Consider the following 23222-nt stretch of genomic DNA (forward strand, 5'->3'; position numbering starts at 1 on the left):
CAGTGTGAAAAGCTCATTACATGCATTACATTACATGTTGACAGCTTGCTATATTGAAGTAGCAATTGCTACCATTCCCTCGAAACTTTTCCAGTATTCAGCACATCACATTTGTCAGCCTTCTCCCAGTCATGTACTTCTTAGTTGGCTGAATTTGATGGGCCTTGCAGTCTGTTACACCTGGTAAGCACCACACTGTGAAAGGCTGATTTAGTTACTTGGCATTATCTCGATTAATGAAGAAATTAGGTTTTACTGATCTCAGATCTTTTTTCTCCCATTGTTGCATAGTTGTAAAACTGGAAATTCCCATTTCCTAGTACTGAGCAGAGAAAGCAAGTCACAATCTGGGAAACTCCTTAAGGAGAAAACCAAATCTGCCTCCTACGCAGAATAAGATGTGGGTGGGTGGCACAATTAGCATTCACCCTAGGCCAGCAAAACAGCATGGATGACCTTGCTGTGCCTTTATTTTTTTAAAATCAACATAACCTTTAATATTTGTGCTTATTTACGACAGCATAAAGGATGACTTTGTACTAGAGTTGCCTGAGGTTTTATTTGGGTGTGCATGGGTGTTTTGCTCCGGGCCTGTTTGATTTAAATGCTTTATTAGCACTGCAGTCTATGAAGATGTCACAAGTAAGTGTGCATACAGTGAGAGAAAAAAATTATTTGATCCCTTGCTGATTTTGTGTGTTTGCCCACTGACAGAGAAATAACCAGTCTATAATTGTAATGACGGGTTTATTTTAACAGTGAGAAACAGAATAACAAAAAAAATTCCAGAAAAACGCATTTCAAAAAAGTTATAAATTGATTTGCATTTTAATGAGTGAAATAAGTATTTGACCCCTTCACAAAACAAGACTTGGAAAAACTCTTGCTAGCAATCACAGAGGCCAGACATTTCTTGTAGTTGGCCACCAGGTTTGCACACATCTCAGGAGGGATTTTGTCCCACTCCTCTTTGCAGATCCCCTCCAAGTCATTAAAGTTTCAAGGCTGACATTTGGCAGCTTGAACCTTCATCTCCCTCTGCAGATTTTCTATGGGAGTGGCTCAAGGTCTGGAGACTGGCTAGGCCACTCTAGCACCTTAATGTGCTTCTTGAGCCACTCCTTTGTTGCCTTGGCCATATGTTTTGGGTCATTGTCATGCTGGAATAGCCATCCATGACCCATTTTCAATGCCCTGGCTGAGAGAAGGAGCTTCTCATCCAAGATTTGATGGTACATGGCCCCGTCTATTATCCCTTTGATATGTGAAGTTGTCCTGTCTCCTTAGCAGAAAAACACCCCCAAAGCATAATGTTTCCATGTTTGACAGTGGGGAGGGTGTTCTTGGGGTCATAGGCAACATTCCTTCTTCTCCAAACATGGCTAGTTGAGTTGATGCCAAAGACCTCGATTTTGGTCTCATCTGACCACAACACATCCCCCCAGTTCTGCTCTGAATCATTCAGATGTTCATTGGCAAACTTCAGATGGGTCTTTACATGTGCTTTCTTGAGCAGGGGGACCTTGCGGGCGCTGCAGGATTTCAGTCCTTCACGGCGTAGTTACCAATTGTTTTCTTGGTGACTACGGTTCCAGCTGCCTTGAGATCATTGACAAGATCCTCCAGTGTAGTTCTGGGCTGATTCTTCACCGTTCTCATGATCATTGAAACTCCACAAGGTGAGATCTTGCATGGAGCCCCAGACTGAGGGAGATAGACAGTTATTTTTGTTTCTTCCATTTGCGAATAATCACACCAACTGTTGTCACCTTCTCACCAAGCTGCTTGGCGATAGTCTTGTGTAGGTCTACAGTCTTGTCCCTGACATCCTTGGATAGCTTTTTGGTCTTGACCATAGTGGAAAGTTTGGGAACTGGTTGATTGATTGATTGCTTCTGTGGACAGGTGTCTTTTATACAGGTAACAAGCTGAGATTAGGAGCACTCCCTTTAAGGCAGGGGTGTCAAACTGCCAGCCCGCGGGCCAGACGCGTCGCAACAAAACTGCGCCCACCCCATTGCCAGCAATGGGGAAAAAGCTCCGATATGTCATGGGATGTCACGTGACATCGCGAGTTTGACATGTCTGCTTTAAGGGAATGCTCCTAATCTCAGCTCGTTACCTGTATAAAAGACACCTGGGAGCCAGAAATCTTGCTGACTGATAGGGGATCAAATACTTATTTCACACATTAAAATGCAATTGATAACTTTTTTGAAATGCATTTTTTCTGGATCTTTTTGTTGTTATTCTGTCTCTCACTGTTAAAGTGAACCTACCCTTACAATTATAGACTGATCATTTCTTTGTCAGTGGGCAAACGTACAAAATCAGCAGGGGGAATCAAATAATTTTTTCCCTCACTGTAGGTGTATTTTAGAAGATGGCGTCTTATAACTCTGAGATGGGGAGGCTATCATTGTATATGTTCCTGGGTCCCACCTGCTGTTTGTAATATATCCCTTGTTGCTCTCCTCCATGGAAAAATCTTTGTATCTTTCTTCTCTCCTCATCCTTGCAGTGCAGCCAGTGATGGTGCCCAGCACCTCTGATGATGCCCCAGAGCCCCGAATCGAGCGCGGAGGAGGAGGAGCACTTCTCCCAGTGCCCCGAAGGGGAGTCGGGCTCAGAGAGCTCCCACGAGGGGCCCAGCCCCCCGGCCAGTCCTGCTAACCCTGCCCACAATTGCTCCATGTCAGTACCTGAGGACGCTCACTTCAGTATGATGGTCTTCCGAATTGGTATTCCTGATCTGCACCAGACGGTAAGGGACCACAGGGAAAGGAGGGAGGGTTAGGGCAAAAGCTGAAACACTGTAGGAGGCACGCTGAGCTTCGAAAGTGCATTGAAAAAAAATGTATTTGCTGCTCTTTTCCAGCAATTTATGATTTTTTTTACCATTTTTATCTGTCTTGGAATTAAATAAGGTTGAGCACAGTAGATACTTGAATGGGGACTATGAAGGTAGGGAATACCAAGCTGTAGATTCAATTGCAGAATTAAAAAAAGAAAGAAGGCAATTGCAAAGCCACTTGAATCAAATCTATTTCAAATGACATTTAGGTTTTCTGCTTTTTGATCCAGCTGAAATATTATTACAACCATTTATGATTTCATGTCATTTGTAGGCACTCTTTGGAGTATAAAAGTAACAGGTCCCTAACCCAAGGGACCTGTTTACTAATTCACAAGGGAGCAGAAGTGGAAGGAGGACTCTATTTTTATTTCAAATTACTGAAACTAATTTTTATTCCAGTAGATCATGATGTTATGAAATTGTGCCCAGTTTTATGGAATTATTTCTTGAGTCAAATACATCCCTTTTGAATCAGGGCACCTTGCTCACTATATTTCTTCATTTTTCAGAGTGCTGCTGCACAACATGAACTTATTAAGTAAGGGTGGGTAAAATCTGCAGTGGGTTTTGGGGCAAGAATGTGTGTAGCATCAGGTGACCTTGTCTTTAAATCATTGATTCTGCTATAGGGAAGTGTGGCACAAGAAATATGGATAGATAAAAGAAGATTAAACTTCCATTTTTAGTCCCTTACCAAGTCCAACACTGTCCTTTGAGAAGTAATTAATACAGGACTGAATTCACCCTGAACTCAGCAATAAAAGAAACATATTACTTTTTTGCTTCATTAGCAATAAAACAAGGACACTGCCACAACTGCCTGTACTTTCATCCAGCAGTCCTTTGATATGGAGAGACAACTGCAGATCTAGGCAAAACATGCTTCCCTTCCCCTCCTCTCCCATTACAGTTTCTTTGTACAGCTGCCCTCACCATCTCTGAGCGTCTAAGAAATGCTTTTGCTTTTATTATGTGCAATTGCATGTGCTGATGTGAGCTGCTATGAAATTCTCCACATATTCCATATACGTATACATTCTAGATTTTTCTAGCTTATTATCTCATCTTCTTCCAGGAGATTGTGAGGTGACAATGATGTTACAAGCCCCAAGAAAAGCTAGCTGAGTGAAATTAGGGGTAGAGTCAGAACCATGTGAAAAAAATTATAACAGGAGGAGACAATTAGATTCAAATTATCATTTCCTCTTTTTCAATCACATTATATATTTTTTTTATTAAGAATTTAAAAATATAATTATACCCTAGAGTTTTTTTCAATGTAGTGCTCTCTGCATATGTTTGATTTGAATTCCAGAAATTATAATTTGCTGTAGTCAAAATTAGGAGTTAAGCTGGAGAAGACTTGGTAAGAGCCTGTAATGTTCATTATTTCAGAAGGAATTTATTGCAATGAGCTGATCACACAATCTTTAAAGAACCTTAAATCAGTCTCTGTTATATTACAGACCTTTTTTTCAGTCTGTCTCCTCTTCCAGCCTGTCAATTACTATCAATTCTAATCTCTCTGAGTCCTCAATCTCAATGCAAAGGTCCATATGCATTGGGTCTTGAATCTAAACCAAGATTCAATCCCAAAAGGTAAATGCAAGTAGAAAAATAGGGACCACTACGGTGGGAAGGTAACAGCGTTCCGTGCGCCTTTGGCGTTTAGTCATGCCGGCCACATGACCACGGAGACGTCCTCGGACAAGCGCTGGCTCTTCGGCTATGAAACGGAGATGAGCACCGGCCCCTAGAGTTGGAAACGACTAGCACGCATGTGCAGGGGAACCTTTACCTTTACCTTAAGATTATGAGAGATAACAACTGCCTAAGCACATATGGATGCCTTTCTGTTAACATAGGGTAAACATAGCAAATTTCCTCTTCTATTTGGAATTGGGGGGCTACCCTTGTAAGTATCATCTGGAGTTCTCTTTTGGAAAATAAAGCACAAGAAACACATGGCGGTCAGCTGTTTTGGACAGAGATCTTGGACAGCTATCAGGATGCTAATTATCCAGCAAACCTTAGCACATTAGCTTTTCTTCATAAACATAATTGAGTTTTAAGAGCTACTATTTTTATTTCCTGCAATGCCACTTTGAGATATTTGGAGACATTACATGAAAGCTACCATCCCTAGTCATTCACAGCTGCTGCTGGCCACCATAGTTGGAGACCCAACATCAAAGAGGGTCCATCTAGTAGATACCACATGAAACCAGGGGAGAAAGTTATATACCACTGCTATTTATCAAACATGCCATGTAAACTTAGTAATTAAAGATTGTCATTTTCCTCGGCATTGAAAACAGAACATACAGGTTGGTTTCAGAGAGTACAGGGTCAATCAACTGTTTTACAAATGGAAGATTTGTGGCTTCTGTTTTGTAATTTATTAATAGCTGTGTAAAATAATCTTATGTTCTCTTTCATTTAACCCAGTTAATTTCTCTGTTCTTTAACACTGTGTTCTAAATAGACTTCATAGTGCATACATACAGGATGCCTGCCTACTCTAGTATATAGGAGTGTGTGTGTTTGTAAAATATAAACATATCCACCAGGTTATTGTCACAAAGAATTTCCAAGTAGGTTGATCATTATCACTCTGGAGAAGACAGACCCGCTGGTTACATTCTCTCTACCCATCCAGAAATTTTTAGTCTCTCTTTAAACCCATGCCCTGCCAATGTTCAGTTTGGGCCCCACTTCTATTCATGGGGCAACCATGGAAACCGTTGCTAGAGATCACAAATTGTTGTGACCATGGAAACCAGGATAGAGTTGCCAGCATGTGTCTTGCTGATTGTCCCTTCTTACCTTCCCCTGCTCCCCAGTTCTGACCCTGGATGTCTTAGCACTGAGAGAAGGAGATGTAAACTGCAAGGGAAGTTGGAAAGAGAAACCTCTTCTTGATACTAAGGTGCATCAAGAAATCGACAGAATGAATAAAATGTATAGGGAGCAAAAGGCAGAAATGTCCAGTCCTATTTGGTTCAAGTATACATTTTGGTTAAATCCTATAATTCATAATACATAACAGGCTTTCCCAATCAGGCACCTTCTGGATATACAAAACCATCAAAAGATCAATCATCCACAGGCAGATCTTTGCTGGGAGTAAGATTTGTCATGAAAACATAAGGAAAATGCCATTTTGAGGAAGATTGTGTTAGAACTGCAATATAGCAGTTAATTTTCTGTACCTGAAATAAGGGATGCATTCACAGCATAAAATTTCCCTTATTTTTCCTGCTACAATCAGATCAGAAAGCATCCACAGAAGTGGAGGGAATTGCGTGGGGGGGGAGGGGGAGTGGGGAGTGATGAAAGCAGCAATGTACCACCATGGTGGAGCTCCAAGACACTGCATATATATACAAAAGATGTGGAGCTTGTGATGATGGCTCACTGATGCTTCTATCACTTGACAGAAGGACTGAATTCTTCAGACTTTTCTGCTTTATTCATTCATTTGTTTGATTTGTATGGCTGCCCACCTCAACTAAGTGACTCTGGGCAGCCCCCAACAGGTAAAAACAGTCTAATAAAACCAAGTAAGAAACCAGTACAGGTTGTCCTCATTTAACAACCACTCATTTAGTGACTGCTCAAAGCTACATTCATACTTTTCACTGTTCTTCAAAGTTCCAGCTGTCCCAGCAAAGCTGTGATCATGTGATTGTGATTTGGACACTTGGCAACTGACTCACACTTGCAATGGCTGCTCTGTCCCACAGACACGACCGCCATTAGCAATCTTCCTTGCCAGATTCTCATAAGCAAAGTCAATGGGGAAGATGACAGGAAAGGTCACAGGTCACTCCTATAATTTGCCCAGCAGCAATTCCTTTGCTATACTCACACTGCAACTTGGTGAACCTTCAACCACCCTCCCCTGCCTTGCAGCAATCATCTCCAAGCATACCACGTGCTGTGCCTCATACTGCACTTTAACTGACTTCTGGCGTGTTGCAAGTAGCCTGGGACTTGCTTAATGACCCACAATCCTTGTTTAATGACAGCAACTGGAAGTCTTGGGATACCATTGCTAAGCGATGTAGTCATTTGACATTGCGCCTTGCAACTGCATTACTTAGCAGTGGAAATTCTAATTGCAATTTATTGTTGTTAACCAAGGACTAGTCATATGCAAACATATAAAAACAATCCATAATCATTTTTTAAAAAAATCATGATCAGTGGTAGAATGCATCCTACATCAGTTCGACACAGCCATTACAGGAGTTCTCCCCACCATTGCTGGTCCTTCAAGCATGGCAGCAGAGCCATATCTTCAGGGTCTTCCTAAAAGCTAGGAGATCCAGGGCCAGTCCAAGATCCAGGGCAAAAGTTTGTTGTACAGGTTGGGTGCCCCAATAGAGGAGGATTTTTTTCCCTGTATCCCACTACCAGTAGATGATACTCTTTCATAAATGGGACCTGCAATATGCCTCTCTTGCTAGTCCTGATGGGATAGATCAGGGGTAGGCAACCTTGGCTCTTTTATGTCTCGTGGGCTTCAACTCCCAGAACTCCTGAGCCAACAGCTGGCTCAGGAATTCTGGGAGTTGAAGTCCACGAGTCATAAAAGAGCCAAGGTTGCCTACCCCTGGGATAGATAGATCTGACATAGTTTCCCTTACATAGCTACTGCTACTATTGCATTTTCACATCTACTATGAGCACTAAACAAATGATGGAACACATAGAAAACACTAACACAAAGAAGCTGATACAGTAGGACAGTGAGAGGAAATTATTTATTTATTTATTTTATTTTAATTCCATTTATATCCCGCCCTTCTCCGAAGACTCAGGGCGGCTTACAAGCTTAGCAGTAGCCTTCATTCTATGTATATGCCTGCTTATTAGGGCTTTCATACACCCCCCCAAGCGGCATTATTACAAAGTCAGCTTAATTGCCCCCAACAATCTGGATCCTCATTTTACCTACCTTGGAAGGATGGAAGGCTGAGTCAACCTTGAGCCTGGTGGGATGCGAACCTGCACTAATTGCAGGCAGCTGGTGTTACTTAAGGAGGCATTAGCCCACTGCTCCACCAAATTATGGGAAAATACGAGCAGAATCCTGGTGCCCAAAATGAATGGAAAGGCCCTGGAATTGCTCATGTTTTAGATATAAGCAATATTAAAACAAATAACTATTTAAAGACACACCCACTATTTTCATTATATCTAAAGTCTAAACTACCACTGTTTGCAGCAGCCTTTCTTTATATGTTGGCCTACACCTTCCATCAAAATGGAGGCATCGGAGGGAAACTCAGTAGACATATCACTACAGGGGTGATAGCAATTTTTCTGAACAAATGCTGGCACTTTTGATAGTACCACCCATGGGCTACTGCTCAGTGTTAAAGACTATATTAAAAAATTTAAATGACGGCTGGAGCTGCCCCAGGCCATCATTTTAGAAGATCCATAAGAGTTGACCTCCATGGGAAAGGCAGCAAGTGCCTTAATTGAACAATGAGTTTCAATTAAGAATACAAATTTTTCTGTTTTGTTTATGGACATATGAGGAAAAGTTCATATTCTGCAAAATGACCGAACCAAAGGTTGAATGCAAACACAATAGAATAATTGAGAAGTAGTGGCATTAAAATAACATTGTATTAATACTTATTTAATACACCTAAATAAGTTCAGTATAAATGTAAACTACTTCTAAGCCACAGCGGACATGGATTGTTTTTCTGTCACAATATAGTATTCCCAGACTCCTTATTGGAACATTTCTGGCTATGGACAGAGGCTGGCCAAGATTAAGTTCTCCCCTGCTTGATGCCCTTCTCATTAAAAATGGCTTAATTGAATTCAGAAATTCTTTGTATCAGTGAGACTGTGTGGCCTGCTCAATCTATTAAAGTTATTAAAGTAAATTTCTTCCAGATTGAGATGAATTCCTAATAATATCATGAATGCATCCATAGCTTCTTTGGCAAGAATATAGAAGTGTTTTGCCACCACCTTCTTCCAAAAATCTAGCCTTTAATCTTGATATTGCCTAGAGGTCTCCCATCTAAGTACAGACCAGTAGGACTGTTTGTGCTTTAGGTTGAGTTTCAGAAAGGTGCTTCTAAGTGTTCAGGGACACAAGCTGTTTTAAGCAGCTGGGCCTTTTCCCTGGATTGTGTGTGTGCAGCAGATGGGTTCTATTTTTATGTTCCCACATGCTCCAAAATGCCTTTTTGAAATCATACCCAAAGCTCTCCATGGCCCTACTAACTAGACTGGCCCAGCTTAGCTACTTCAGATCAAGCAAGTTTAGCTAAGTGTATCCCAGAAAAGAAAAAGGCTAAAAAGTATTATTATAGGACACACAGTGCTCCATTGGGGCAGAATCATCTATTATTTGGGGCCAATTTGATAGAATTGTTTTGCTTTCTATCCACACCCTTCTCCTGCATGGCCTGTTTCTGCTTTAGAAATGCCTACGTTTCAACCCTGATGCAGCCATTTGGGTGGCAAAACAACAAATTCTCTGCACCCTCAACGAAAGCCTCAAAGATGTTCTAAATTATGGACTCTTCCAGCCAGCCACCAATGGCCGGGATGCGAAATTCCTAGATGAAGAGCGACTCTTGCGCGAGTACCCACAGAGTTTTGAAAAGGGGGTACCCTATCTTGAGGTAAGGCTGCTGCTTATTTGACAGCACTCTTTTGTCAGAGAGGGATGAGCATTATGGGAGAGAACTGGTACTTTATTTAAAAAAAACAAATAACGATATATGCATACAGTTGTCCACTATCTGCAAAATCCCAGACTAGGAAAGGCTGCTTACATCATCACCAACTTGAGAAGCATTTCTAATCTAAATAGTTCCTAGGCAAGATGATATTTTTGGCTCTGGTTTCCTTCCTCTCGAGGCTTCAATCACTTGATTCACCTTTGTTTCTTATTATTCTTACTACTACTAGGAGCAAAGCTATCATTTCTTCTCCTTGTTGATTGTTGACAGCTAGTCAATAATTACACATAAAATAAAAGCACTGCGCTGGCCAGCCAAGTTGATTTTAAAGTACCGAGTATTTCGTTGCCTAGCCTTGTAGTGAACTGAACCAATGTAGCTGTGAAGTCAATGTGGAACAAGTCTCTGTGTTCCACTGCTCCTATTGGCTATGAATCCCCAAGATAATGGGTAGTTGGTTCAGCTTGCTTCTATGTAAGGGAATTGTATTAGGGCTTTTAAATGGAGCATATTAGCGACTTTTTCCAGCCATCTAACTCATATTTTTCTTTTATAGGGGGCCTGTCCTGGAGGCCCCACTGATTTTTTTGCTCTCCACCAGAGATTTCCTTACTCACCAATGCATTCATGTCTTGGGGAGAATGATAAACTTGCCAGAACCCCAGATTGAGAACTTTCAAACCTGGGGGAATTTTTTAGTAGCCATGGCCACTATGCCAATAAAATAAAAGGTGGTAAGAATTGAGGCAACAGTCTTTTACTATCATCAAAATGGGCAGGACTTGTATTTCCTGGGACTTGTATGTGTGTGTATGGGGGGAAGGGATATGTGGGAAGAAATGATCTGTAAAATCTAAATCAAAGACTATACTCCACTTTTTCCATTTTTACTGAAACTTGATGAGAAAAGTTTCAGTAAAACTGAAGATTGCTGAAATTTGGTATAATTTGCAGAAGTCAGAAATGTGCACTTTGGCTATAGGTTATCCATTTTTCCCCTATAGATGTAAATCAGGTGTCAAACTGCCAGCCCATGAGTTGGTTGCATCATATGGAGGCTGTGCCCACCCCAGCTCCAGCAATGCAAAAAAAGTCACGATACATCGCGTCACGTCACGTGATGTGGCAAGTTTGACACCCGTGATGTAAATACAGGTAGTCTTCATTTAGCAAAAGTCTTGTTTAGCAACTGTTTCCAGTTACACAACGGTAATGAAAAAGTCCTCACATTTATGACCTTCACAAGTCTGTTGCAGAGAAAAGCTGAAGCAAGATTGTAAAAGAATGATTTAATGACCGAGTTGCCAGTCCCAACTGGGGTTACTAAACAAGGACTATCTATATCTGTAATCATCTGGCTTGACTTACTGAGGCATGGATTCTCAGGGTGAGCTGATTTCCTTCCCATTCCTCTATGATAATTTCTAAATAGCATGTAGAAAAGGAAAGGCTTCACACAGGATTTTATGTTATAATATGTTCATTAAATAAGGGACGCGGTGGCTCAATGGGTTAGGATGCTGAGCTTGTCGATCAGAAGGTCGGCAGTTTGGCAGGTCAAATCCCGAGTGCCGTGTAACAGAGTTGAGCGCCTGTTACTTGTCCCAGCTTCTGCCAACCTAGCAGTTCGAAAGCACATAGAAATGCTAGTAGAAAAATAGGGACCACTATGGTGGGAAGGTAACAGCATTCCATGTGCCTTTGGCGTCTAGTCATGCCGGCCACATGACCATGGAGACATCCTTGGACAAGGTGCTGGCTCTTCAGCTTTGAAACGGAGATGAGCACCGGCTCCTAGAGTTGGAAACGACTAGCACGCATGTGTGGGGGAACCTTTATCTTTACCTTTTATGTCCATTAAGCCTTCATCAGGCTCTGCAGTGTTTTAAAAAATATTTCATTGTATAGGTACTCCTTGACTTAACTAGTGAGCCCAAAATTTTTGTTGCTAACCAAGACAGTTACTAAATGAATTGTTGTAAGTTGAGGACAACCTGTATGTGCAAATTTTCTCTTGTTTGCCAGTTGCTTCACAGACCTAATGTCAGCCATTGTTTTTTTATAATTACAATAACTAAAACACAATGTTGTTAAGCATTTATCTTATTTACTTTACACCCATAATAGGAATAGAGCTTTTTCAAGATTAAAGAACAATGCATTAAATATATCTAACCTTAGCTGGATATCCAAGATTATGTACAGTATCTATCATACTGACAATCCTTGGATTCACAAAAAAACTGATCTACAGTGTGGAAGAGTTTTGAAAAATTATGAAATATAGGGGAATGATAAAAATTGGATGTGTTTTCCAGAACTGTAACTGCCTTCTATTAAACTACAGTGAAATATAGCCCATTACGGTTTGGATCTAGAAGTTAGTCATGCATAAGTCCTGTTAAGACCTTCAATGAGATTGAAAGACTGGTCATAATCAAATTAACAGTAAGGAATCCTTGCGTGTAAACTTGCCATATGATTAATCAGATTCATGAAGTGCAGGAGAGTGGGAAGAACAAGGTAAAACAACAGAGGGAAAGTGATAAATTAGGTAAGGTCTGGAAGTATAGATTTGTCTTGAGTCATTTCTTGAAGGGTAGGAGGTACTGAATCATATGAATATTCAAAGATGATGTATTTCTTTCAGATCTATGGAAATTAAAGCTTAATGCTCAGAGGAACTGGAACTGGAGATTCTTTTTTCTAACTACAGGCACTCACAGAAATGTGTGCATAAATCAGACATGTCAAACACAAGGCCCGGGGCCCGGATATGACCCGCAAAGTGGTTTCATGTGGCCCGTGAAGCCACCCTGGAAACAGTGAGGGAACGGCCCCCACTGCCTTGGCCCTGGCCCAGAGACCTTTCTTCTGCCAGAGACCCTCAGATCTGTCCCACTCCTGCCCAGGCCCCCATAGGCACCCTTGATGTGAACGATGTAGAGCTGGCCATGCTCACCCAGTAGGCCATACGCACTCTAACCATGCCCACCCAGTAGGCCACGCCCACCCTGGCCATACCCACCTGGCCCTCTGAGGGCAACCGCAGTGCTGATGCGGCCCTCAATGAAATTGAGTTTGACAATGCTAAAAGCCCATATAGTGTTATGAATTCAGTATTTCTCACACATTTCATCCTGCAGAATTCATTCAGCAGCATACAGTGGAATTTGCATCAGATTAGTACGATGTGCCTTTTGTCATTTGCCTACTCTTGACCTTCCCTGCAGATGCCTCTTTCTAGTGGGTAAACCCCATACCTGAAAAAATACTCTAATTTATTGGACGGGAGGGTATCAGTGATAGTTAAAGGGATGGAATGGATTGAAAAATCTTAAGCTTAAGGCACCAATGAAAAATGTATTCAATTTCTCCCCCCCCCCCCCCCGCCGCCTCCCAGCCACTCCCAAAAGCAGGCCAATTTTTTTTTTCTGGGATTGATGTGGTGGAGGTGCCTTTGGGGGCTACAAAACATGTACCAGAGTTTATATGCAGCCTACAAGTTGTGTAATTCTGAACTAAAAGAACCAGGTATGGCTTTAGATTTAGGTAAAGTCAAGAAATACTGGAGGGATGTACAGCCAATAGCCCAGACCTGCTGGATCCAGCTGTGCTTTTGATTTTCTGCCTTAGGGCAGAACTATTTGTTGGACATTATTGGAAATTAAAAATTGGACCTGATCATTTGATGCCAATTAAAAGTGTCACTCCAAGAAAATTAATGTATGGAGGGAGAGCGTCAGTACAGGGAAGAAAGGTGGCAGCTGCCCAAATCAAACAGATACTTATGAGGATTCTGGAAATGTTTAGGCAACAACTGTGATTACACACATGTAAGCAATCCATCAAGGATTTTTGTGTCTGCTGTCTTGTGATGCCAGAGAAGAAATCCATGATTTGTTTTAAATTTGCAGAATTGTGCCATTCAGTTGAATTAGATATTAGCTTTCAAACAAGCCATGAATGGGTAGCATCTGTGTAGGAGGAAGAAATCATCAGGTGTATTTACATTAATTCATGTTTTACCTTGAGTCCCTTGGACTGCAAGGCGATCAAACCGGTCAGTCCTAGAGGAGATCAACCCTGACTGCTCTTTGGAAGGTCAGATCCTGAAGCTAAAACTCAAATACTTTGGCCACCTGATGAGAAGGAAGGACTCACTGGAGAAGAGCCTAATGCTGGGAAAGATTGAGGGCAAGAGAAGAAGGGGACGACAGAGAATGAGGTGGCTGGATGGAGTCACTGAAGCAGTAGGCGTGAGCTTAAATGGACTCCAGAAGATGGTAGAGGACAGGAAGGCCTGGAGGAACATTGTACATAGGGTCGCGATGGGTCGGACACGACTTCGCAACTAACAACAACAAATGTTTTACCTGAGGCTGCAAATATATCCATTCTGTGTATAGCTGCAGTAAATGCCCCCTCCCCCTCATCTATGGTCCCCTTATTGTCATCTTCTTTTCAGTTCCGCTACAAGACTCGAGTATACAAGCAAACTAACCTAGATGAGAAGCAGCTAGCAAAACTCCACACAAAGGTGAGAAAAGAGAGTGAGTTTTCTAAAGTTCTATGTAAGAATAAAAAAGTCAGGATCTGGAGAGAATCTAAATTGGCTGTAAAAATCCCAACTTTTTGAATTATCATCCAATATGCAAAGTTGGTGTGTCCTTTTAGGTGTCTATTATGCAAATAAGACAAAGTATAAAGAGCTTGCTTTTTACTTAATCTTCCCTACTCCTTTTAAGATGTACTAGCCTCCTGGCAGATTAATAAGAAGAAAAGATCAGGCTGGTTATTTGGTCTCTGTATTGACATGACTGCATTAATAAGACTTAATACGAAGAAGAATACCAGCTAGCAGATGTTTCTGCTTAGTAAGGGGCAAGCAACCTATAGCTCCTGCACCGTCTTTGAACATCCCCAAAATATTGCCAGAATTTTGCAGCAGATTGCCTGTTTTGAGCTCTGAAATGTTCTTATTTTTAACAAATTCCAAAATAAAGGAGTTAAACCTTTACTAATCTTAAGGCAAGTTTTACTAAGCTTTTTAGTAAATGTTGGAGGCAAACACACACATAATTCAGGTAAAAAGTAAAATGAAGCTTCTAGTAGAAGACAGTTGTTTGCTCTAACGTGTATAATAATAATAATAATAATAATAATAATAATAATAATAATAATAATAATTAATAATTTATTTATTTATTTATTTATTTAATTTAATTTGTATACCGCTCTTCTCCCGAAGGACTCAGGGTGGTGAACAGGGCAATAAATACCAAAATACCAAAATACAAAAATTAAAAACAGATTAAACCACAGTGCCCAAATACAATAAATAAATTACTTAAAAAACAATAATTAAAACCCAAACCCATCAGACCAGGCCGGCTTGTTCAAACAAATAGGTTTTTAGATCACGTTGGAAGGAGCGAAGGTTGGGAGCCATCCGGAGCTCAACCAGTAAACAGTTCCACAGGTCAGGCGCACCCACAGAGAACGCCCTCCCCCTGGGGGCCACCAGTCGGCATTCTCTGACCGGTGGCACCCTGAGGTGGCCCTCTCTGTGGGAGCGCACTGGGCGGAGGGAAGTTGATGCTGGCCGCAGGTGCTCCCTAAGGTACTCCGGACCCATGCCATGTAGGGCTTTGTAGGTCATTACCAGCACCTTGAAACTCACCCGGATGGCAACTGGAAGCCAATGCAGCTCACGGAGCAGAGGTGTAACATGGGAGTATCGGGAGACCCCCAACACAACTCTCGTGGCTGCATTCTGCACCAGTTGGAGCCTCCGAGTGGTCCTCAAGGGCAGCCCCATGTAGAGAGCGTTGCAGTAGTCTAACCGAGAGGTCACGAGCGCATGCGTGACTTTACGCAAGGCATCCTGGTCTAGATAGGGCGCAACTGGCACACCAGGCGAACCTGGGCAAAGGCCCCCCCTAGTCACAGTTACTATATGATCTTCTAAAGAAAGCTGTGAATCTAGGAGGACTCCCAAGTTGCGAACCCTATCTACGGGGGGTAATGACTCACCCCCCATAGTAAGAGATGGAATGATCTGAGTTTCCCGAGATGCCGGCACGCACAGCCACTCAGTCTTGTCAGGATTGAGCCGAAGCCTGCTCCTCCCCATCCAGACCTGGACCGCCTCCAGGCAACGGGACATCACATCGAGGGCATCACTGGGGTAGTTTGGGGTCGAAATAAAAAGCTGGGTATCATCAGCATACTGATGATACCCAACTCCAAAACCATGAATGATCTCACCCAGAGGCTTCATATAGATGTTGAACAGGAGAGGCGAGAGGACCGACCCCTGAGGAACTCCGCAAACAATAATAATAATAATAATAATAATAATAATAATAATAATAAGAAGAAGAAGAAGAAGAAGAAGAAGAAGAAGAAGAAGAAGAAGAAGAAGAAGAAGAAGAAGAAGAAGAAGAAGAAGAAGAAGTAGTTGGAAGGGACCTTGGAGGTCATCTAGTCCAACCCCCTGCTCAGGCAGGAGACCCTATACCATTTCAGACAAATGGCTGTCCAGTCTCTTCTTAAAAACTTCCAGTGTTGGAGCATTCACCACTTCTGGAGGCAGGTTGTTCCACTGGTTAAGTGTTCTAACTGTCAGGAAGTTTCTCCTTAGTTCTAGGTTGCTTCTCTCTTTAACTAGTTTCCATCCGTTGCTTCTTGTCCTGCCTTCAGGCGCTTTGGAGAATAGCTTGACTCCCTCTTCTTTGTGGCAGCCCCTGAGATATTGGAACACTGCTATCATGTCACCCCTCACCCTTCTCTTCGTTAAACTAGACATACCCAATTCCAGCAACCGTTCCCTATCTGTTTTAGCCTCCAGTATAGATGAGAAGATTGTTGGGGACAGGTTGTTCTTTTTTAAACTAAAATTTATCCAGCCTCAAGAAGTTATAAATGGTTTGAGCTTTTGGTCCAGCTCAGCCTTATTCCTCTTTTAAACCTACATTGCCCTTTTCCGTCCCATCTCTCTCAGTCCTCATTGGTTATCCCTGACAAATCTTTCCCCAGACGGGTTTGAAGAAGTTCCTGGAATATGTGCAACATGGAGCAGCTGAAAAAGTGGCACGGCTCCTGGACAAAGGACTTGATCCAAACTATCATGATTCTGATACTGGTGGTAAGTGTTATCTGGGAGTCACAAAGAGGGAGGAAAGGATGAGTTTGGATGCCAGCTACACAACATCCTTCTCCACAGTAGTAATGCAAGGTTTTCTCTACAGAAACACCTTTGACCTTGGCTGCCCAGTTAGATGGAACCATTGATGTGATCCGACTACTGTGCCTTGGCGGTGCCCACATAGATTTCCGGGCAAGAGATGGAGCCACAGCAGTTCACAAAGCTGTCTGTTCTCACCACTATTCGGCCCTCATGGTAAAGTCAAATGCTAACTTGTGCTCAGAAATTATGGCAAATGTGAAAGGAGCACATAAAGATCCAAAGCAACCTTTTTATTTCCTGTCTATTGGCATACTCGGTTAATAATGCATATTGAGCCTTTTATAATATGAATATATATTTTTTTAAAAAGACCCTGAAGATCTAGCATTTTTGCTCTGAATACCCATCCCTAGTTGACATACTTACTATGTGCGTCAGGATTTGTGTGATATACCAAGGTGCTGGGTGCCTGCTTAAGGTGCAAGCATAATTTTATTTTATTTTATTTTTATTTTTATTCCATTTATATCACGCCCTTCTCCGAAGACTCAGGGCGGCTTACAAGCTTAGCAGTAGCCTTCATTCTATGTATATGCCTGCTTATTAGGGCTTTCACACACACACCCCAAGCGGCATATAATAAATTCTGCCTAACTCAACAGGTAAGTGGATAGCACACAAAATTAAGATAAAAAACAATTATAATAATCCAGTATAATGGGTAATTTTTTTCATCAGCAGATTGATAGAGCATACTTGGTAAGAGATAATAATCAAGAGATTCTGGGTTTAATATACTTGGGAAAGTGAAAGTTATTTATTGCAGTTTTGGAGAAATGATAGGGAAGCCTATGGCTGAGATGATAGGTCATTTTTCAGAAGACACCCTTGGAAGCAAACTTTTGATTTCATCCTGGGATCCTTTCACAAAAGGGAAAGAGTTAACAGAATAACAGAGTTGGAATGGGTGTTGGAGGTCTTCTAGTTCAAATCTTATACCATTTCAGACAAACTGTTGGTCCCATCTTTTCTTAAAAACCTCCAATGTTGAAGTACCCACAACTTCTGGAGGCATTGTGAGTTGAAATAATGGATTTTAAAAATAAAAGTAAGAAAAACATGGTCTGGTTGATGTGTTACCACTAAACGCTGCTTGATGCCCCAAAATTGCCACAGAGCAAGTTTGACTTCACTCAGGATAGGAAGTAAAGTAAGACTGATGCTGCCATTGCTCAGCTATATTTTTTCCTTGGCTTACACAGGCGCTCTTGGACCTGGGTGGCTCCCCCAATTATAAGGACCGCCGGGGGCTGACCCCACTCTACCATACAGCTATGGTTGGAGGTGACCCACACTGCTGTGAACTTCTGCTGTACAATCGAGCCTACATTGGCACCACTGATGAGAATGGCTGGCAAGAAATACACCAGGTGAGGTCCTACATACCACTCAAAATCCAGCCATCCCAAATTTCCATGCGTGGTAACTCAATTGTATGGGCAAGACAGCTAGCAAGCCATCTTATGCCCTGTGTGTGTTTCCTGCTAGGGCTGGCTCGAAGTCTAAAGATTGAGGGGGGTGGCTGTGACTTGCACCTGTCCATCTGACCATCTAGCCCCACGTTCCATTCCTGACCTCTGCTTCTCCACGTACCAGGCCTGCCAACATGGAAACTCCCAGCATTTGGAACACCTGCTCTTTTACGGTGCTGAGCCAGGTGCACAGAACGCATCCGGGAATACAGCATTGCACATCTGTGCACTCTACAACAAGGTAAGAATGATTAATTTTTACACTCCAGCATTAATCAATAAAGTGATTTAAAGTATTTGAAAGTCTGGACTCCTGCTGAGGACTCCTGTTGTAGAGAGTAAGGATGATGATCATGACAGTGATATATGCAGGAACCATTATCTAGGCAAAAGGGGCTGAAGCAATGTTCTGGAGATGATATTGGCAAGCAGATCTCCTTACTGTCTCCAAGGTCTCCCTAATTCAGTGGGTATAAGAAATGGGGGGGGGAAATACAAGTAAACTTGCAAGATTCTCTATGGTAGCTAATCTCAATACAAGTACTTTTAGCCTTCACATTGAATTGATTTCTGAGTCTTTCCTACCTAGTGGGCTGATACCCACATTGATCATTATCCTAGGTGTATATTTGTACTTCACTTTCCTAATTTAATTCCCTCTTATCTCTAAACTAATGGGTTTAATATTTTAATTAATATACAATATACATGTTTTGTCACCAACTTGCAAAAATATGGCTGTGAATGGCATATAGCAGTAGGTTACACACATGGGAAATAATCACATATTTTCTACCTGCTAGGACAATTTCCTACATCCCGCCTCAAATAAACAGAATAACAGAATTGGAAGGGATCTTTGAGGTCTTCTAGTCTAACCCCTTGTTTAAGCAGGGAAGCCTATACCATTTCAGACAAATGGTTGTCCAAATATCTGAGACAATTTTGTCTCATGGAAGACAAAAATTATTGTAAAGTTGGAACCATTTTTCTATGTACAATTTGAAAGGCTACCTTGACTACCTGCATCAAATAGGTAGCTTATTTTACTATGGGTCCAGCTTATACTCTATCTCAGATAGAAGACTAGCTATCATTGTCGTCAAACCCCCATAAATGTGTGTGGGTTGTCTATTGTCTTTGGAATTATACAGTCAGGTGACCAGAAGTACTTTGCAAGAAACTAACATTCCCTTAGCCCATCTTTTCTGCAAATAACTCTTCACATATTGTGAAGTGCAACAATCTATTCAAGTAGATAAAATGAAACCTACTAAATTAGATTGACTTTATAACTGTTATTTGAACATCAATGTCTCCTCTTCCTCCTCCTCCTCTCCTCCTCATTTGCTTTCTTTCCCCCCCAAAATAAATCTGCTTATCTGGAAGTTTTTCACTCAATCTTCCCTCATATGTCAGACAATATAAAATTAAGCCACCCTTTCATTCTAGGCATAATTTACAAAGAGTGACTATAATGTATGTCCTCTTGTGGTTAAGTAGCCCCACTCTTTGTATCTTCCTTTGTGTCATGGCAGCATTTACACAGCACCTAATTATAAAAATAACAATGACAGCAACGTTCATGGTAGATATTGATGTCTTTAGCGGTGCAATGCACAGCATACCATCTTCTTTCCTACAAAGTTTTAGAAATGTTTTTAATTCATTAGTTTATCAGGTAGATAGCAGAAACCTTGTGAATTCCTTCTCTAACTTCCATCATCTTCCATTCATCACCTAAAGAATGGGATTTATTTGGCTCTAGGATCAAAATTAAAAATTTGCTTTCTTTGGGATTTTCTGCAGTTAGATGGAAAAGGAAGGTTCATTTATTTATTTTAATTTTTTTTCTTCCATTTAGTTGTGTCCAATTCTCAAAGATTGTTTGGACAAGTTCCTATGGTTTTCTTGGCAAGGAAATGGCCACTGCCTCTCTCCTAGGCTGAGAGGAAGTGACTGATCTACTGTAAGGTCATCCAGCTGGCTTTGTGCCTAAGGAAGGATAGAACTCAAGGCCTTCCAGTTTCTAGTAGTCCAATGCTTTAACCGCTATACCAAATGGCTCTTTTAAATGTGTACACCTCCAAATTTATTTCTGTAGAATTGATCATTTGCTCTGGAATTTGTTAACATGAGACATTTCCTTTAACTAAACAGGAAACAACCCTTTACAATTATGTTTTAGAGCTGTTCTTTCTCAATTTGGCAACTTTAAAATGTGTGGACTTCAGCTTCCACAATCCTCCAGTCAACATGCCTGCTGGGGGATGCTGGGAGTTGAAGTTCATACATGTTAAAGCTGCCAAGTTGAGAAGCACTGTTTAGAGCAGGGGTCTTCAAACTTGGCCCTTTTATGACTTGTGGACTTCAACTCCCAGAATTCCTCAGCCAACGTGCCTGGCTGAGGAATTCTGGGAGTTGAAGTCCACAAGTCATAAAAGGGCCAAGTTTGAAGACCCCTGGTTTAGAGGAACACAAAAGAGGATTCTGCCCTCCCCCATCCTCCACTTCCCATATTCATGAGGGTGAGAACACTGAAAGCAGCTTGTAGGCCAATTTGGAAGCATTCCAGTAATATTAGTATTAGTACTGCATTCCATCCAAATGCAGCTTTCCTTTCCAGGTTTCAGCTTTGAAAAAATACTGATCTGTCCAGAATTGTAATCCGAGGAAGAGCTGTTCACAGGGATGAAGTCAAATAAGTTAACATGGCAGCCACGATGTGAAAAACATGCCTTTTTATGCGCACAACCATCATTTTGATTATTTAAATTTTATTTATTAATTTATTAAACAAATTTATATAGCTGCCCAGCTCACACATAGGTGACCAGCAGTTTCTTACAAAAACTTGCACACCTTGATCAAAGATCTTCTGCCAAATGCTCGTCCCACTCTGCCCTATCTATATAATGAGAAATTCTCATATATTGCAGGGATTGTAGGTATGTAATAGTGAAGAGGGAGAGGAAAAAAAATAATTAGATCTGTTTGGATTTACCATTGTCAAAAGGGACAAAATCATCAATCTACTTCATTTACGCTCTGCTTCTCATTTTGCCAGCTTCATTTTAAATTTTAATTTCAGTTAATGGGGAATAATTCATAGTGAAGCATTGGAATCCACCTCCATGCTGAGTTTATTTCCTGAATGTCTTTGAACCCAGATGGACTAAGAGACATTTTTAGGAAGTAAAATATAGGGTATAACTAGAAATCAGTGCCTTCCATTGTCTTTAGCTTGCTAAGTGTGATTTTCTATGATATGAATCTATTGTAATGGGCTATGCATCATTCGTGGGACGCGGTGGCTCAGTGGGTTAGGATGCTGAGCTTGTCGATCAGAAGGTCGGATGTTTGGTGGGTCGAATCCCAAGTGCCGCGTAACAGAGTGAGCGCCTGTTACTTGTCCCAGCTTCTGCCAACCTAGCAGTTCGAAAGCACGTCAAAATGCAAGTAGAAAAATAGGGACCACTACGGTGGGAAGGTAACAGCGTTCCGTGCGCCTTTGGCGTTTAGTCATGCTGGCCACATGACCACGGAGACGTCCTCGGACAAGCGCTGGCTCTTCGGCTTTGAAACGGAGATGAGCACCGGCCCCTAGAGTCGGAAGCGACTAGCACGCATGTGCGGGGGAACCTTTACCTTACTTACCTATGCATCATTCTCTGTGGCAACCATTTTGTGACAGAAGATTCCTCTCCTTGGCAGCCTTTTATTTTTCTCAGAATACCAAATGTGGCCCCAAAAGTTCAAATTTAGCATTCTGAGAAAAATATAATATATAATATAATAACAAAATATACATATAATATACATTTAAGAAGTGTAATCTGCATTGAAATGTAAAAAGAACCAAAGTCAGGCCATCTCTAATAAGTCCATTCCTAATACTCTTCCCTTTGTCCACTGAAATTGCTAAACGTAGAAGCTGTCTCTTATGTATTTCTCCTTAGGCTCTGTTCCTCTCTCTCTTCTCTGTCTCCCAGGAAAGCTGTGCCCGAATCCTGTTGTACCGAGGAGCTAACAAAGAGATCAAGAACAACCATGGGCAAACTGCCTTCCAGGTGTGCAGTGAGCTGGGTCCAAGAGAGAATGAGAGCAGAGCATGTTGGCAGTTTGATCCCAGGCATCGTAGGGCTGAGCCCCTGACCTTCCCTCTTTTCTAGTGCTTCTGCATTAGAGCCTATAAATGTGGGTGTTTGTAGATTTAATTTGATATTTTAGGAAAAGGAGTAATTGTGTCATGACTCCTGTGTCTCAATTTACAGACATCACAGTACAATTTTAGTTCATATTTTTCCTCAAGGAAATTGGTTCATTTGTATTATATATCTTGCCAGTTTCTGTAAATTCTTGATTTTGGCACTAAAGTCCCCAAAGTTGTCACAAGTACTGCAGTCCCAGTGTGTCACCACCTATACTGTATGACCTAGGAGTTAATTGGGAGGAGGAAGTAGAGCCCCATCCTCTCCTTGTCTCAAATCTCCAAAACTGAGAAAGACTCATGTCCCCCTAGCATTGGCTCAACATCGGACTCAGATGATATTGGAATAAAATAAGGTATTGAAGACATCAGAAGGTAGATTCTGCATATAGTCTTTCCTTGTAAGCATGGATGTTGCTTTTGCCAGCCTTTGCCAATCTGGTATTAGTCAGATGTGTTGAAGTAGAATGGTCATCTTCCCCAGCTTAAATTAAAGACCACTCTTGAGAAATAACCAGTTTCTTAGGGATTTTTCAGTATTTATTTCTCATATAGGTAGACACTTGAGTTACATTCCTTCAGCAACTATTTGTTCAGCAACTGAACAAAGGGACTTACAGCTGGTCCCTGAAGTTACAGCTGTTGCAGAAGCCACCTCAGTCACACGATCAAAATTTAGATATTTGATCACACTTACGATTACAGCAGG

At 41.5% G+C, this 23222-nt stretch overlaps 1 protein-coding gene across 1 annotated transcript in view; it reads left to right on the forward strand.

Moving 5' to 3' along the window:
• Positions 1-2554: 2554 nt before the first annotated feature.
• The window catches only part of SHANK1 (SH3 and multiple ankyrin repeat domains 1), a gene marked incomplete at its 5' end in the record, with an annotated part of 69117 nt that continues 48449 nt past the window's right edge, over positions 2555-23222 (forward strand). The window contains 8 exons of the mRNA XM_083376226.1: positions 2555-2764; positions 9316-9519; positions 14048-14119; positions 16621-16729; positions 16833-16984; positions 18034-18201; positions 18428-18544; positions 22296-22373. Of these exons, the coding sequence (XP_083232352.1) occupies positions 2555-2764; positions 9316-9519; positions 14048-14119; positions 16621-16729; positions 16833-16984; positions 18034-18201; positions 18428-18544; positions 22296-22373 (1110 nt within the window). The remainder of the gene's footprint in view (positions 2765-9315; positions 9520-14047; positions 14120-16620; positions 16730-16832; positions 16985-18033; positions 18202-18427; positions 18545-22295; positions 22374-23222) is intronic.

Source organism: Vipera ursinii (assembly GCF_947247035.1).
Source record: "Vipera ursinii genome assembly, chromosome: Z".
Lineage (NCBI taxonomy): Eukaryota > Metazoa > Chordata > Lepidosauria > Squamata > Viperidae > Vipera > Vipera ursinii.